The 17,141-nt window shown below is 46.2% G+C and overlaps 2 protein-coding genes across 3 annotated transcripts in view; one reads left to right on the top strand and one right to left on the bottom strand.

Moving 5' to 3' along the window:
• The window catches only part of LPCAT3 (lysophosphatidylcholine acyltransferase 3), a 15,489-nt gene extending 895 nt beyond the window's left edge, over window positions 1-14,594 (top strand). Inside the window, exons 2-14 of the mRNA XM_010567691.1 lie at window positions 5,428-5,515; window positions 8,552-8,659; window positions 8,778-8,884; window positions 9,038-9,131; window positions 9,253-9,290; window positions 10,350-10,528; window positions 10,943-11,051; window positions 11,771-11,857; window positions 12,180-12,346; window positions 12,956-13,103; window positions 13,641-13,799; window positions 13,918-14,044; window positions 14,177-14,594. Coding sequence (XP_010565993.1) covers window positions 5,428-5,515; window positions 8,552-8,659; window positions 8,778-8,884; window positions 9,038-9,131; window positions 9,253-9,290; window positions 10,350-10,528; window positions 10,943-11,051; window positions 11,771-11,857; window positions 12,180-12,346; window positions 12,956-13,103; window positions 13,641-13,799; window positions 13,918-14,034 — 1,401 coding nt within the window. The 3' untranslated portion in view covers window positions 14,035-14,044; window positions 14,177-14,594. The remainder of the gene's footprint in view (window positions 1-5,427; window positions 5,516-8,551; window positions 8,660-8,777; window positions 8,885-9,037; window positions 9,132-9,252; window positions 9,291-10,349; window positions 10,529-10,942; window positions 11,052-11,770; window positions 11,858-12,179; window positions 12,347-12,955; window positions 13,104-13,640; window positions 13,800-13,917; window positions 14,045-14,176) is intronic.
• EMG1 (EMG1 N1-specific pseudouridine methyltransferase) lies at window positions 14,565-16,983 on the bottom strand. 2 transcript variants are annotated; one of them, XR_774345.1, is made up of 7 exons: window positions 16,809-16,983; window positions 16,624-16,725; window positions 16,168-16,309; window positions 15,739-15,797; window positions 15,401-15,550; window positions 14,759-15,076; window positions 14,565-14,629 (listed from the first exon to the last, which is right to left on the bottom strand). XR_774345.1 is itself a non-coding variant. In XM_010567595.1 (6 exons), exons 1-6 carry the CDS (start codon window positions 16,935-16,937, stop codon window positions 14,963-14,965), a joined length of 696 nt encoding a protein of 231 aa, XP_010565897.1. In that variant the 5' UTR covers window positions 16,938-16,983; the 3' UTR covers window positions 14,712-14,962. The 2 variants fall into 2 exon arrangements, 1 of the variants encoding a protein (XP_010565897.1); XM_010567595.1 differs by lacking the exon at window positions 14,565-14,629 and having other exon boundaries at window positions 14,712-15,076.
• Between the last annotated feature and the right edge of the window lie 158 nt (window positions 16,984-17,141).

The raw sequence follows: 17,141 nt of genomic DNA, 5'->3' as shown, positions 1-17,141 counted from the left end.
ACCGGCCCCGGCCCCGGCCGGTGGAGACCCTCCGGCTCTCCCGGTGGAGGGGGGACGGGGAACCCGCTCGGAAGCGGGGCGGGCGAACCGGTGGGTTTCCTTCCCCGCAGGAAGTCGGGGTGCGGTCCGGGCAGGCTGCCGGTGAAAGGGGTTGCAGCGCACCCCGCGTCCCGGGGCGGGAGAGCCTGGCCGGGAGAGGCGGGGAGCCGGTTCTCGGTGTGCCGCGAAGGGAGGCCGGGTTCGGGTCGGCGTCCCGAGCAGCGTTTTGGGTGCGAGAACTTTGTTTGCGGTCGTTCCGCTGGCTTTGCGTGGGTGCCAGGTGCTGCGTGTGCGTCAAATCCCCCACCAGCGTGTGCCCGGGGGGGCGTACGCTCAGGAAAAAATCTCCACAGCCCCTCTGAGATGTTGCCCTGTCCGAGGGCAGGGAGGTCTCTGCCAGGAGACCTCTGTCATTAGTGTCCGCAGCCACCGTGGAACTAACTACGCGGGAGTGGGGTGTCACCACGGGGACTGCCAGGTGGGGTGAGCGAAGCCTGCGAGCTGAGTGGCCAGGAGAACGGGGATGTCCGCGCTGCGCTCCACCTGCAACGCAACGCGTGTCGCAAAACACATGCTGCTGAACGCTTCTCTGAACATGAGATGGTTCAGTCTCGTGTCGAACGGTTAAGGCAGGGCTAGAGTTACGATGTGGGCTAACAACTGAGGGGGAGGTCGTAGCTCCCAAAACATTAGTTCAAGTGTATGTATCCGTGCTGTCTACACAAATCTCTGTAGATGCCCAATGTAACTTTGGTTTTTGAAAGTCTTAGTGGTGTAGGCACCTAGCAGAAAGGAAATACGAGCTTTTCTCAAGAGTATTTGAAGTGATACAGCTGCTACTGTGTGCTCTGTCAAATAAAGTTGTTTTGGCTAACTAGAAGTATAATTTTTATAAAGAGATGCAGGAGAAGTGGTGTCACTTCATAACTGTGGTCTGGACCAGACTTATATCTGCCTGATTTAATCTACAACGTGTAAGATCAAACTGAACCGAAACATTCTTTACATCAAGGGTAGATATAGGGGACAGAACTGACTATTATTTTGAACTTAACTTGGAAGTTGGTTAAACCAAACTTCTTCTATGAAGAAAAAAAGAAGTGATAGGAAACTTATACAGGACACGCACATAAGTCAGCCTGAATTAATCTAGCAGCTCCCCACAGCTGAACAGGAAAAGTCCTGCTTTCCTTTCTCCCACGTCTGTCTCTGGTACTTTTAACTGTCATCTGACTGAATTTACATGCCTGGCAGAAGCCTAAACCAGAAAAAGCAGGTAGTGTACTACCAGGTTAGTCAACTGAACCAGCCAAGGGACTAGTCTAACAAGTACTGATGCAGAAGAGGTGTTAGAAAGCGTGTGTGGAGGCAGACACCTACAGTAGAGCGATACCTTTGCAGAATGCACCTTGAATATATTCTCAGAGTTCCTTCTTGCTTCTTACTAGCAGTAAGCTAGAACATGACATTGGAAGACTGTTTTACTGCTCAGTGTCTTATGGGTGAGCAAAACCACTTCTTTGAAATGAACAGCAGGTAATTACCATCTTAATGATAAGAAGAGATGCTCACTGCAGTCAATAGATTCGTTAAGTGTGAGATTCGTGTGTCTCGTTACAAATGTTCCATGTACAGTGTTGACACTAAGCCACTGAGAGGTAGGCCACTATCTATTTTGCATAAAGTCTTAGTGGATCTTTATAATTTGTATTGAAAGTCTGGGGATCGGGGACTGGGAACCCATTCGCATCTCTTTCCCCTGCATAGCTAAAATGTATACCAAAACATTTCCCCGTCCTTTCTCCCTAGCTCAGTATCTCTTAACTACATGCAGTTGAAGGCGTAACTTCAGACAGAAGGCTTAAAGGCATGCAAAACAGCCTCACCTATAGTTTGGTACTCTTGCAGGTCATGTAGATTGAACCACTCAGACAGAGGGGATTGACTCCAGCTTTCCTGCTTAATGGATGGGTAGTAAAGCATTATACCATTACATTAAAAGGAAGGGCCAAGCACCACTCCAGAGCAACATGAGAGGAGAGTGAGAATTGTTGCTTAACCCAGCACTAGCAAAGAAATGTTCATTTAATTGCAGCTTAGCTTACAATTGTTTTAATGGGACTGAAAGCCTTAAGCCTGTTGGTAATGCAGCTAGCGCTGATGACCACCTCACAGGATGGCATGGGGTACAAATGAAAGGCATTTCTAGAAGCTGGAAATGGCATTAGGAGAGGCAAGGTATGGCTTTTCCTTCACTTCCTCCATTTCAGGTGTTTGCATAGATTCAGGAAGAAAATTATTTTTGTTGGCTGCAGCCAATACTGCTGAATTATTTCAGAACAAGAACATGAGGATGAAGCGCGGTACTCTGTTCCAAAGATGGATTAAAAAGTTGTTGCTTATTTCTCCCTCTGTGATGCAGTTTACCATCTATGCTGTGCAGTTCTACTGCAGTTCTAGCGTTTCACTGTTCAGGAGATCACCAGAAACTGGTAGAAATGGCCCTCTGAAAAAGAGGAAGAATCGCTAACAACTTTGCAACTTCTTACATTAATTTCCGGAGAAAGCTGAATTATGTTGAAAAAATAGTCTGAATGGACTCTCTTGATTCAGAACAAGAGTGTTCACTTAGTCATGATCTGAAATAACCGAAAGAGGTTATTGAAAACTGTTAACATTCTGCCACTACTGAAAAAAATTTAAATACAGGGGAGAAGGAGGGAAGGAGAAAGGAGGAAGGAAGACCAACCAAGAACAAAAATTGGAGCAGTCCTAAAGCGCATCATGTTTTCTCAATGAACAAGTGAAGATTGTAACAGCACATTGCTGAGCAAACTATGGGGATTTTAGTCACAGCTTTGTATTTAAATCAGAGACACCTTTTATCCATCCTGCAATTTTGAAGCAAAGACTACAACTAGAATAGAGTCCATTACTCAGATTGTACAAGATTGAAAACTTAGTTCACACTTCCCATATGTGAAAATCTGCATAAAGAAGAAATTAGGCTGCAATTTGGCAATATTATCAACAGCAGCAATACTTGAAGCATGGTTCTGGACCCTGTCATTTAAAAAAAATTGCAGTATGTCTGGTACGCTAATGTCTGTCAATCACATGAAAATGTCTTTTGAGAGATGTGTTCTACCTTGCATTCTTCAGTAGGTCCAGGGCCCAGTGTTCCCCCAGGAGAAACTCTGCCTTTAGGTCAGCAGGGAGGACACCAGCGGTCTCGGCTCCGTACCTGCAGAGTTGCTTTCCAGTTGCCAGAGTAAGCGGTCTGAACCGATGCTGTCCTAGCCTCTCGGTGGAGAAGGGGAGGGAGCCCCTCCAGCGGTGCGAAGGAGAGAAGAGGGTTTCTGTGCTGCTGCTCTCGTCCTCCCATGAGAGGAGACGTTTCTCTCCTGCTGTCACCACTCAAAGTGTAAGCCAGGGTACAGGAGGCCTCGTCGCACTGTGTATTTAAGACTTGAGGTTGATCTTACTTCTTCCATGGCTGTATGATCCCAAAGAATTAAAGATATTTATCTGGCCATGCTGTTACACAGTGGCTTGCAAGCTGCCTGGTATGTTCTGCTGCATAGTATGGAGGGGGGCCAACATACTGTTTACAGCCCTGAGCCAGAGCTGACCCTGCTGATCTGCCCAGACCTGCCAGGAAAAGCACTGGGGAAGTGTTCCCTCATCTACAGACATAGCGGTGACCTGCAGAAAGTAACACGTTCCTACTGAATAGGTGCCAGAAACCAGCAGCTTTGCTGGCAAGTGGTCTTACCGCCTCCTCTTCCACCACTCACCAATTTGTTTTACATCCTCTGCTTATTCCTGCTCTCTGCATCCTGAAGATTTTTAGGCTCAGTGGAATTCTCCCTGTGGTCACCCATAGCTGATGACTTACCCCAGATCAAGTCCCCAGCTGGTCAGCCAAGCAGGAACCTTACTGAAGGGGAGGCAAACAACTGGTTTTAATGGGTAAGAGATGGGAGAAGTTGTAAGAAGCAGCACCATCCTGTCACAGGTGCTAAAACCAGCCCTGTCACAGAGCGCTCGTGCGCTGCCTTTTTTGAACTCTTAACTTCAAACACATCTTATTCCTTAAATAATAAAAAATGAGAGCATGAGCTGGGTAATGCTACACACTGACTGTGTCTACATTAGCAAGTAAAATGGTACGGTACGAGCAGATCTGTAGAGCAGACTTGTTTGTGTGCAGTACCTGATGGGTTTGGGGCATTTACTTTGGATTTGCTTCAGTCCGGTCCTACGGACTGAGCACCCATTGGAGTGCATTTTCAGTTCAGTTCAGTTTCGTCCGAAAAGAATCCTGTTCACATGCTTTGAGACAGTTCTGCTATGCAAACAAAAGCACCGTAAGTGGACTTTTACACTCCTGACCTGAATTAAAGTAGTCAGGTATATGCACCCAGTGTTAAACAAGGCGTGGGACTTTTGCAGTATTATAGACAGAAAAAGAGAATACCTTTGAAGTCAAAATACTAGGTAAGGCTTATATTTTAACACGTCTTCTTCCTGTTGTCGCCTTCCTTTTAGTTTTAGCATTCTTATAAGAAAATGGAGACAATTGATCTGCTAGATCTTAACAAAGGTGGAGTTAACTGATCAGCAAAAGGGAGAAGAAGAAAAATAGCCTGATCTGCTCTCTTGAAGATGAAACAGAGCTAACGGATATAAAAGGGGAAACAAAGGGAGCAGAGATGAAAAGAATGTTTCAGGTGTTCTTATTTGCAGCTTTATCTCTGGAAAAAGACAGGCATCTTAATCACCCATTCCAGAAGATGGCAAACTTGACAGTGCTATTTTTGCTTGGAATTAGTAGAACTTTCCTCCTGCCTAATCCAGCCTCTTGAATATTTACTTCTTTTGCTCAATGAGATTGTTGTATCTGTGGTCGACCTGGGCGTTGTGCAATGGCCCATTCCTCTCCCAAAGAGAACCCAGCACCGGGGTTCTCTTAACCAGAGATCATCGTCTTGTTCCTGTGAAGTTAAAAAAAAAAAAAGAGAGGAATTTATCAGCAGCAGCAGGTCTTGGCTAATTTGTCCCTTTTCTATCAATTGCTAATTCTCTTCTATAGGAAGTCTAGAGGCAAAAACCAACTCTGCACGCAGACTGCTTTTCAACTCCGTGGTGCATAGAGAAGGAGAATTACCTGGGATCAGGGGGTCACCTTCTGTTTTCTCCAGGAGTACTGCAGCCGTTTTCCTGCCTCGGTCCGCTTGGGACAGAGGAGCTGGGCAGACCGGGAGCTGCTGCGCAGGGTCCCTCGGCAGCGAGGAGCAGGGACTCCAGTCCTGTTGCTTCTGCACGGCAAAAGCAAAGCAGCGCGGCATCCCGACAGACAGCGAGCTTGCCGGGAGGCAACGGTAGCTTCAGAACCTGCTCTCCTGCTTTTGCTGTGCTAATTCAGGCTGCTTCAGCAGCACCGTAGTGGGGCGGGAGCGCTGCCGTTGTTACGGTAGGAATAGCTCGTTATTTAATAGATAGTTTATGAGTGTTCGGAAGCGCGCAGGCTGCAGCGGAATGCCCATTGATAACCCAGTATCCACTGCATTTGGGGGTTAAAGGTTTTATCTGCAGGTGGAACCAGCCCACTTGTAACACTGAGAAAATTACCTGGTGTGCAGCAAAACTGTAACTAAATTGCAGTCCAGAGTACTAGCGAGTTGCTCAGGCTATCAGAAGAATTCAGGCTGACCTTGCGACTTTTGAACTGGAACAGAACCCACCTAGTGCAAGACCAGGATTTAAATTTGTGGCTTTCTAAAAACATATATGCTGTGCATATTAGTAGCTCTCTATTTGCAAGGGCTCATTATTCCTTTTCCTTCAGAGCAGCATTACCCAAACCACAATATGATCTCCTGTGTAGAGCTAAAAAGGAGTATGCCTGACAAGTGAGACAGGCCTTTGAAAGAGTAGGAACACTAGCTGGGAATGGAAGAAAATAGATAAAATTTCTGGCTTTTAGAAGTTTGAGGTACATTATAGTATTCAGTCATAATTTAATTCTGTCTATGGAAATGGCTAGAGCCAAAAAACAGATATTTTTTTTCAGATGAAAATTGAACGTTTTGCAAGATTGTACTGATATTTGAGAGAGTGGGAAATCTTTGAAAATGTGGTTTTAAAACCGTATGTGTTGACGAACAGCAATAAATTGTGCTTTGCCTGTATTTCTGATCTGATTTTTCTCCCCTTGCTCAAAAGGGGGAAACATTTTTCCGCAGTAAACCTCAGTATTTTAACTTTTGATCTAAACTGAAGGTAACACTTTATATTTTTTTACCACTTTCCATTTCGCAAAGACAGTTATTAATAAGTTTATTAAACTGCAGCAGGAAAATTGGCACGTGAAAAAAGAAGCCCCATCTGTACGTTTCTGAGTAGAAGACTGGTAGACAATACTAAATTTATTTTTTTTTTTAAATCATGTGAATTGTCTTTGAGTTACTCCTGTATCCCCAGAGAGCCCGTGTGATGAACTCTCTTTGCCAATTCCCTCTTTACCCCTCAGCTGCTGTTCAGGGAAGCAATGGGGAAAATGGGACAGAAGTGCACGCTGGCAAACGAGAAGAAGGCAGCATAAAGCACACGGGGGCGAGCAGGAAGGGAAAGGGACGGTTTGGGAAAGGCATTTTCTAGGGGAATTTGGAGCCGCTGTTGCGGCGGGGAAGAGCAAGCTGGATGAGCAGGAGCGAGGTTGCCGGGCTCTGCGGGCGAAGAGCCGTGGTATGTGGGGCTGGCCGGCCGCGCAGACCAGGAAAGCAGCCTGTGGCGTGGAAACCGGCACAGGACACAAAAGGAGGCAGGAACGGGAACGAGGAGGCAGGGAAGACCAAAAGAGGGGTGGGAAGAGGCTGGGGAAATGGGGAGCAGCAGCTCAGTTTGGAGAAGCAGCAGGTACACATCGGTAGAGTATGCCGCTGTTCGGCATCTCGAAGGGAGCCCCGAAGTCCCAAACTCTGGGACTCCCTCCCAGGGGCTGTGGGGGGACGGAGAGGACCTTAAAACGGCTCCAGTCACACCTCAGCCTGTTAGCACTGACAGACTGCAAGACATGTATTTTACAAAACGTGACAGGGCTTCTCATTTCTTCTCACAGTAGTGACTAGATTTGGCCTTGCTTATTGGAAACCTTCCATCCATCAAACACTTCTTGGCAAAATGTGCGTTTCATCACCTTTTATTACTGCTCCATATAAAACATGACTACCTACTGCTACTATTACTCCATTAGTGCAAGTAGCAGAGATCTATCCACTGCTACAGATTTCAGCTAGGCTAATAAGCAGTGTGGATGCCAGTATTGTGGTATGTGATGAATTTCCTTTCTTTTTTTGGTACAAGACATTTGTTTTGGTTTGGTTTTAATCAGGCTAAAAGAACACAAGCTTGCAAAGTAAAGCAATAAGTTACGAAATGCCAGAATTAAAGTTGCTTCTGCTATCCCAGTTCAGCTGGTTCTGCACATGCCTTTAGAAACACTAATTGCGTGAACAGACTTCACGTACTCATGAGATGGACAATGGCTCCTGTGTCAATAAGTATTAAAACATAATATATTTATTGTCTAGTATGTGGCAATGTTTATTGCGTGCTACGTGAACCTCACCTAGACGACAGAATTTCATTTACTCACAGGTTTCTGTATGGCACTTCTCACGGTACTACTAGAGTGCTTCGTAAATGTTTGCTTCTCACTAGAGCCACAGATGAATAATCTGGAGGCATTCCTAAATTAGACTAGAGCTAACACAGAAAATGCAAGGAAAAATCTCCTTCCACTTATCTTAGCTGCTCCATATGAAATGCTTCTGACTTTCAAAAATACTACAGGCGTAGTTCCAGTGGATTTTAGTTGCAGCTTTGTGTGCCCAGTAGTTCACAAATCAGATGCAAATCTGAAGCTGGCGAGTTAGAAAAGGAAGAGTATACTACTGGAGGTCACTTGAGGAACTCTGGGATTAAAGCTGGTCAGCATTGTGTAAGAACTCATTGAGGTGGGAGGGGGGATTGAATTTTTTAGCACAATGTAATGGTATTAACTATAAAATCCCCCTCCCTTTTTTTTTTTTTTTTTTTTTTCAAATCTAGCTTCTTGCCACATTCACCATATTTGTCACAGAATTTGGAAATGAATTGGAGACTAAAGTCTGATTCATGTGTTACAGCATTATCCATCTCATGTATTGAATGAGGCCAGAAACTGTAATCCTGGAATTTCTTGCACTTCAGTGTCAACTTTGATATAATTATGTTCCTGTTAAAGTATTTTCTTCTGTATAATGTACAGAGTAATTCGTCTAGCATCTATCTCCCGAGATGGAAATACAGTATCAGGAATGTACACTGTGACCTGTGTTGATGATGTGTCTATGTAAAGCACATGCTCCTAACAACATGTTCAAGGAAGCTATAATCTGGACCACTACAAATGCTTGTCTACACTAATTTACAACTCTCTCATCTTTTTTTTTTCTCCTCTACTCAGGATATCCTTTTGCCTTGTTCCAGCGCTATTTCCTCTTCCAGAAGGAGACCTACCTCATTCATCTCTACAATGTGTTCACAGGACTCTCAATTGCTTACTTCAATTTTGGTAAGATGAGTTTGGGAAGAGAGCGCTGCCTTGCCTAGGGCATGCTGTGGTTTGGGAGGACCTGTAGTGGGCAAATGTCATTTCTACTTCACCTCTCTCTCTCTTTCCCGTCCCACAGGGATGCAGTTCTTTCATTCCCTGCTATGTGTCCTAATCCAGTTCCTCATACTGAGACTAATGGGTCGCACAATCACTGCCGTCTTCACCACGTTCTTCTTTCAGATGGTAAAACTCTCTTTCTTACTGCATCGGTTTGTAGAAAGGAGCTCTCTGTTCAGTTTTGCACTTCCCAGTAGCAACTGTGGGTGGAAAAGTGGAGACAGATCAAAACCAGCTGGAAGAATTAGTTTGAATAACCCAAACAATGATTTCTTTCAGACATACCTTATGGCTGGATATTACTTCACAGCCACAGAGCATTATGACATCAAGTGGACAATGCCACATTGTGTCTTGACGCTCAAGTTGATTGGTGAGTGACACCTCCCTCCTATCTCTTGCACTCTGCAAGCTGTGCCTCAGGGAAGAGAGGACTGCTTGTTCAGCCCCACCAGCCCATCCCAGGGCTTCAGATAATTGTTTCTCACCTCTAGGTCTGGCCATCGACTACTATGATGGAGGGAAAGATCCGGTGAGTAAGACACCATTTCTCCTTCATTCCTCCTCCCTTCTTCTGTGCCATTCCAGTGAGCTAGAGGTCAAAAAATCAACTTCAAAGGATCCGAATTAGCAAGCTGCGCTCATTGTTTGGTAAAAGCCATAGCTGAGAGGGGAGCCTCTCTGAGTGTCTGAGGGCACTGAATTCTGGAGTGGAATTTGGAACAGACAGTAGTTATTAGAGATGGACAGAAGTTGTTTCAATCATGTCAGAATATTATTCTGCCCCTTTCCAAATTCCCCACCATCTCCTTCCCCCAAATGTGTTGCTTTAGGTTCCCAATCCCCAATGCTCTGTGTCTTGTGGGTAGTGTACCTTTAACCTGCAGACCATCAGCACTGGATCTTGGTTCCCGTCTTCCTTTCCTTTGTTTAGTCTTACCATATCCTTGTGAATGGTTGCCCTTTACCATTTATTAGGGCTCTGTTTTTAGAGCAGATGAAACTGAGAGAAGTTCCACAGCACAACGTGTGGGACGGGGCAGAACACTTGCTACAGTCTCTTAATCCTACTTCAAGTATATGCATTCCCCATCTCCTGTTTGGGGCCTGACTGAGTCTTTAGCATCCATGGAATCACTGCTGACTGCAAGAAAACAAGGTTGAGCTGACATTTCCCGAGCTGAAGTTTCAAGTATTTAAAGACAATGAATTCTTCCATCAAGAAGTAGGAATTGTAGGACAATAAGGTCTTGGGAGAGTGCAGGCAATTGCAATCAGGGACTGGAATAGGTCAGATACAGTGCCTACTATGCTGGCGGGGATGCATGTCAATAGATCCCTTCCATGTTTTGAGCTTATTTGGGAACAGAGATCTGTGCAACTGGTCTCAACCATTAGATCTTATTGCTATTTAGAGGGGGTGGGGATAGAGAGGGCTGGGGAGAGGAATGGACGTGAAGTAAGAAGTGGAAAGTTCCATATACATGGAGAGCAAGAACTGAGCCCGTTAAGGAGGTAGGCTGAAAACACAACATCCAGAGCTAGTGTGAGATCCCCTAGGATGATGTTAATGCCACTCCCTTTGGTGCAGGAGTTCCTGACCCCTGAGCAGCGGCGATTTGCTGTCCGGGGAGTTCCTACCTTGCTGGAGGTCTCAGGATTCTCCTATTTCTATGGTGCCTTCATGGTGGGGCCTCAGTTCTCCATGACAGACTATCAGAAACTGGCAAGGTGTGAGATGACTGACGTTCAAGGCCAGAGACCCAATAGGTAATAAAAAGCCACTTAGCTCCTCACCTTCCTAAGATCCCAGAATGCTGAATCCTCCACATGTTCCCTGCAGCAGAGTGCCTTCTTACCTGGACACTAAAGCACTGTGACCAAAATTGATTTATAAGACAAGGCAGTCTTTCAAAAGTCACTCACAACTCTTTGCTTAATGTCCTAGCATTGTTCCAGGGCATGAACATCAACAAACCATTTGACATCGTTAGTACAGACTCGGTCCCAACCTGGTGATGTTAGCATCCCAGCTTCCAAACGGTGGCATCTGCTGCAGTGGAACGTGGTGACTCCCTATTGCTATCTCCCCTACCTCCTCTTCTCCACTTCTGTTTTTAAAATTCTGAGTTCGATGGTCCCTTTCCAAGGCTTTTCTTTGACCTTTGTATTTTTCTTTCTCAGTTTTGTGCCTGCTCTCAAGCGCCTGAGTTTGGGTCTCTTGTTTCTAGTAACCTATACCTTGTCAAGCCTGTACATCTCTGATGAATACCTCATCTCAGATGATTATATGGTATGTATTCATTTGGCAGTTCTGGGGTGTGCAAGAATTCCACTTCTCTGGTGGGCACTGGATCTACAAGAGTGGATTTTTTTTTTTAGTTTTGCCTCAATTTAAAAATAAGATGAGGCAGCAACTAGTGATGAGCCTTTCCACAACTGATTTGGCTTTACTGCCTGTCCTGTGGATTCCATTTGATGCAGAACGGGAATGTGTTAAGCTAAGCTGAACTGAACCAAATGAAAACTTCTACAAATGAAGAATTAATCGTAGATGCTACTGTTGTTTTTGGAAACCTAACATCTGTATTTTGTGACCTTTTAATGACCTTCCATTTAAGCATTACATGCAAAGAACTTCACTAGAGCAACTTGCAAGGCTTATAAGAATCTTTTGAGGTTCTTAGAAAACTCTTAACAAGTAATTCCTACCTGCAGATGATCAGTGTTTCTGCATCAGTGTGAATAAATGAGGGTGTAAATTCTGCAATGATTATGCTAATCCCAGAGTCTTTCCAAAGGACCCATTTCAGTACAGCCAAGTGTTACCAAAGGAAGAGGAATATGTAAATTTGCATAAGCCAATAGCCTGGCAGTCCAGTCCATATAGCAGTCTCAAGACATACATCAAATTAAAATGAAAGACAGTGGTGAGAGCTCATCTACCTTGTCTCATTATTGCCACTCAACTCTGGTTTTTATTTTTATTCTCTTTCACTCTTATCTCTGCAGGAGAAGCCTTTCTGGTTCCGTTGTGGTTACATATTGATCTGGGGCAAAATTATACTCTACAAATACGTAACTTGCTGGCTTGTTACGGTGAGTCTAGATGTCATTCCAGAAACAAAAGACAAATGAACAAAGGTTGCACCTTTGCAGCTACTTAGTATGCTCTTGGGCTTAGCGCTAAAGAGGATCAGTGCAAGTCAGTTTAGCTTGCTTTAAGTTACCAAAGGCTAGCAAAATAAAAAGCAGGCAGTTTTTAATCCATTTGTTCCGTCTGCAGTGGTGCTTTCCACTCAACACCAGGAGAGAGCTTCCCCAGCTCTGCCTTTCCAAAAAAAAAAAAAAAAAAAAAAAAAAGGGGGGGGGGGGGCAGCAATGTTTTCCTCTCACCTTTCTTGTGAATCTTTTTCCATAGGAAGGTGTCTGCATCCTTGTTGGTCTGGGGTACAATGGGAAGGACCAGAGTGGAAAGCCTCTGTGGGATGCCTGTGCCAACATGAAGGTCTGGCTGTATGAGACAACACCTTTGTTCACAGGGACCATTGCCTCTTTCAACATCAACACCAACGCTTGGGTGGCCCGGTGAGCAGGACAAAATTCCCCTTCCATAATGTGTCAGTAACATCTGTGTCAACAGAACCAAGACCCTAGGCTGACAGGGAGCATCAGAGGAAGAATCTGCCAGTTTTCCCTTCTTACACTTTCTTCCACATTTTGCTGCTGTACCACTTGAAACAGGTTACTGGGTTAGGTAGATCTTTTCATTCAATCTAAAAGGGCACTTCATTAATACAGGCAAGCAGCTGATGGCAGAGGCTAGAACGGGACTACAGCGAGCCCTTTGGCCTGCCTGGTCGAAAAGCCACAGAGCTGCTCTAACAGCTGGTTCCCACATCACGCCTCTTGATGCTCCTTATGCAATGACTTAACTGGGTTTTGGTTTGGCACTTGCTGGGACACACAACTGAATTGTAAAATACCGTTTCTGTGTGTGTTGTCAGATGAACCACTTCTCCCCATTGGCTGGGATTTAAGACAAGGTACATTTTGCCCTGGTAAGGAGAGCGGTCTTGCTGTTTCTGTCACCACAGGGTGTGCAAAGGCATACGGTCCCCTGGGCCCTGCATCTCTGACACGGAGAGGGGAGGACAAACAATAAACTAGAAGCACTTTGTTTCTTTTCTGCTCTAGCTACATCTTCAAGCGTCTGAAGTTCCTGGGTAACAAACTGCTGTCACAGGCACTGGCCCTGTTCTTCCTGGCCATTTGGCACGGGCTGCACTCTGGCTACCTGGTGTGCTTTCAAATGGAGTTGCTTATAGTCATCGTTGAAAGACAGGTGCGCTTTGTCTGACTTACCAGAACGGGGTGGCCTGCATTAAGCCTTTCCCCACGAGTCTGGAAACGGCCACGCTGAAGGCTTTACTTGGATTAAATACAAAAAAATAGCTATTCACTTTGGAATTGGTTTTCAAACATGATACAGTTCTGTTCTCAGGAGTTCAGTAGGTTGCTGACTTCTGCATGGGCAAGCCATAAATTTATTGCAGAAGCTGACAGGAAGAAAAGTGGAGAACTTGGCATATGGGTACAGGGCAACTGAAGTGCTTGGCAGCTGCAAAGATTGGAGGACAAGCACATGAGCTGAATGCCTCTGCTAAATCTCCCAGTACTGAGAGAACAATATTCCATATTTAAATTGGTTTTATTTTAATTAAGACTCTGAGCAGAATGGGGTACGTGGCTACTTTTTTTAGACTAACTGCTTACTAAAATTCATTTTACGCAGCTGGATAGATAACTTTGGCCCCAGAGCCTGCATATATAGCCACGGGACATCCAACTGACAAGAATTATGTGTTTTTCTTTAAATTAGGTCATAAACCTTGTTCGGGACAGTCCTCCCCTAAGTACTCTGGCCTCCATCACTGCCTTGCGGCCCATTTTCTACGTCCTGCAGCAGACTAACCACTGGATGTTTATGGGTTACTCTCTGGTGCCATTTTGCCTTTTCACCTGGGACAAATGGATGAAGGTATTTAGTGGCTACAAACAGACAACCCGTGCAACCAACCCATTTCCCTCCATCCCCTCTCGTATGTTCTTGGCTCAAAGCTGCTTGCTGATCCTCAACCCTGCCTTTCTCTTTACAGGTGTACAGGTCTATTTATTTCTTTGGCCATGTGTTGTTCCTCACCTTATTATTGGTGTTGCCTTACATTCGCAGATTAGTTGTGCCACGAAAAGAAAAGCTAAAAAAAGCAGAATAACAGCCAAAAGGTAAGGCTGTACTAGGTAGCGAGAATCCCACACTTGGAGTAGGAGGTGAAGTGGGGCAGTAATGTTACACTCCAAGGTGAAAGCCAAACATAAAATCAACCAAAACAAATCTAGCCCTTTTCTCTTTTTCAGATTGTACCACCTGTGCATTTGTAGGAGTTGATTTAACACTCCGGAAGCAAAGCATCACCTGCCAAGTTTGCTGTGTTGAAGTATGACTTTTTTTTCAACGCGAGGAGGGGGAAAAGAGGAAGCCCAGGGTCAGAGACCCGAAAGGAGGGGAACGGAGTAAGCCTCCTTCCAGATCCTCCACCTTCTGTATGTTGCCTTATCTCTCTGCCGCCCTCCGGTGGACACTCGTGTCTCTCTGCTGATAACCAGGCGATTGTAAAACACTCGAGGCAGGCACTGTATCGGATCGGAGCCACCTTCTGACTTTTCTACGTTTGTCATCCGAGATAAAAATTGCTCCTGGTCTTTTTCATATCGGCTTCAGCTCCTTTCCTCTCGGGTGCCTCGGTGCGGGAGTGTGAACTGTCGCACCCCCACCGAGCAAGGTGATTCTTCAGGACTGAGCAGCATCAGCTGCAGGGCAAGCAGGGTACACCTAAGAATTTCAGTTCCATGACAAATTTGGGCTGAGTCCCTGCTATAAAGGGATTGAGCCTGCCCACGCATGGAACATGAGAAAGTAAAATACACAAGCACGCTTACCAAAAGGGACCTTTAATAGGAGGAAAAAGGGTCCACACAGCAGTCCATTTAAAGTGTCATTGCTCCAGAAGCTACAAGGACAAAATTGAAGCCTTTTCTCTTCCAGGAGCCCAGAGTTGCACCATGTCCACACCTAAGTAAAAGAGCCCTTGCAGAATGTGGAATCACTGTAAAGTCCACCATGACAGCAGTAGCAGCCGAAGCTCATACTACTCCCCAGACTTCCTCAAAGGCAGTAGTAATTTTGGCACATGTCAGGGCAGCAGAGAGGGGATAGTTGCTGATGGAGACCATCTTTTCTGTATAGTCAACATTAACCTGGGGGAGGAGAGAAAAATTAAGCTGCAAGTTTTCACTTAGGCCCATCTATCTCCATTGGTCAGAGAGGCACAACGTTTCTCCAGCAGACAACTGCTAGCCCTCACTAGTGCCCTCTCTTGGGGAGGGAGAAGAGTCCCAAGTGTTGCAGCATTGGGCCTTTTTTAACAAGCTTACCTGGGGGGGGGAAAGAGGGAGGAGGAGGAGGACCAAGCCAAAAAAAGAGCAGCAGGAGAAAAAAAAAAAAAAACATACTCAGCACAAGACTGAAATCTATGCTGATAAAGATTTTTACAGCTCCAAATAAGGGATACATGCACTTACCGAACCGTGGGCAAAAGCTCCCACAACAACGGCAACTGGCTCTGCTGTAGGAACCAGTTCACGCAGATCTGACACCTTTGGAACTGCAAAAGAGGTACCTATCTTCATACAGCCCACAGGGAGATGATCACTGACTGGATTTTTAATCACCTACAGAAAGCAGAAAGTTAATAGGGATGTAGAGGTAAGAGACCCTGTCACATAGTTAAGTCTGTTGTCCGTACAAAAAAAAACCAAAACAAACACCACAAAACACCAAAAACAAAACCACTCCTACATCACTAACTGCAAAGGAGGAATATTGTGACATTACCTGTGAACAGTCAAAGAATGTTTACCTTCAGCAATTTCTGAGGCCCATCAGCTGCTCGAACGCTGAGCTTATGCAGCAACTGAACTGACGAGAGAAGAAAATTACTTAAGCTATCTGTTCTTTTGTTGGAGGAATCCTATCCTCTACCTAGCAATCAGAGCTGAAGTAGACAAAAAGTCCATCTTTAGCGTTCCCGGCATCATCTAAAGCAGTCCTAAGAAATACTGATCAGTGAGTTACTTTGCTGCTAGCACAGTCTCATGCAGGCACTCCCCACTGCGCTAAGGAACTCATATTTGGACTATGCATCCTGGAACTCAGAAAACCCCACTCTCATTTCTCTGCTCTTTTCTCACTTTCACATTTTTAAGGTTAGTGCAACTTTTTAACTCTTCCCTCTCCTAAGCAGCCTCCTGCATTATTTTGTGGCTGGTATAAAGTTTGAATCACTTACCCATGAGACCACAGAATCGATCAAAAGTTCTTGGGATTCTGGTTTGGGGATTGACTTCTATTAGGACATTCTTCTGGGTATGGATATAAACCTGCAGAAGACCAGCCCGATTCAGTGGGCTGTCCATAAGCATCAGGAGACTCTGAAATAGAAACAACACACAGTAAGTGGAAATAGAAAAGGCACAAGACAGAGGACTCTTGGAAGAGTTGAGGGTTAGGCCCCACGAAGGCAGAAGGGACCGATGCTGAGACAGAAAGGAGTTCATCTGACGACACAAGTTCTACTGTAACACCGAGAGAAAGCAATTCCATACCGAAATAAAGACTAAACCTATATGCCACAAGCATAGCGGGCAGGGCCGCACTCCCCCAGTTCCAGGGCCACAAGCAGACGCCCCCCCAGACCCGGGGGGGGTTCTCCTCAAGCCGACCGCCGGCCTGCTGCCGCCGGTACCTGGTGGGTGATGTCGGGCCGCACCTCCCCGGGGTCCCGGCCGTTCCGCAGCAGCAGCGCCTTGTGCTTGTCGCAGTTGAGGAGCTCGAACGTCTTCCCCACCTACGGCCAAAGCACGGACAGGTGGGCAAGGCCGCCCGCGGCCGCCTTCGGCCGGACCGGACCGGACCCCCCGCCGCCCGCACCTTCACGGTCTCCAGACTCGCTCCCTCCAGCACCACCAAGAGCCGCCGCTGCCCGCGGGGCCGCTTCGCCTCCAGCGAAGCCTCTTCAGCTGCCGCCTCCTCTTCACGAGGCCGCCTGGGCGCCGCCATCTTGTTACCGCCGCACCGGGCAGACGTCACCGGAAGCACTGCCCCCGCCCCACCTCCTCTAGGGCCCTCCGCCGCGGCCACCCAAGATGGCGCCTGCGGCGTGCCCGTTATCTGCCTCCGGCCGGACCCACTTCCGGAGCGCCGCGCGGCCGCGCCGGAAGGCGCCGCCAGGGCAGGCGGTGCCCGCCGCGCCGCGGTTTCCCG

The sequence above is a fragment of the Haliaeetus leucocephalus genome, unplaced genomic scaffold (genome assembly GCF_000737465.1).
Source record: "Haliaeetus leucocephalus isolate CR32 unplaced genomic scaffold, Haliaeetus_leucocephalus-4.0 Scaffold228, whole genome shotgun sequence".
Lineage (NCBI taxonomy): Eukaryota > Metazoa > Chordata > Aves > Accipitriformes > Accipitridae > Haliaeetus > Haliaeetus leucocephalus.
This window is presented reverse-complemented; position numbering and strand designations above follow the sequence as displayed.

Bases quoted from the DNA above. Each gene is read 5' to 3' on its own strand.
- EMG1 (XM_010567595.1), bottom strand. From the start codon at position 16,937: ATGGCGGCGCCCAGGCGGCCTCGTGAAGAGGAGGCGGCAGCTGAAGAG. The intron at 16,310-16,623 runs GTACCGGCGGCA...TTTCTATTTCAG, and splicing joins GGCCCGACATCACCCACCAG to AGTCTCCTGATGCTTATGGA. The intron at 15,551-15,738 runs GTAAACATTCTT...TGCTTTCTGTAG, and splicing joins GGCCTCAGAAATTGCTGAAG to GTGATTAAAAATCCAGTCAG.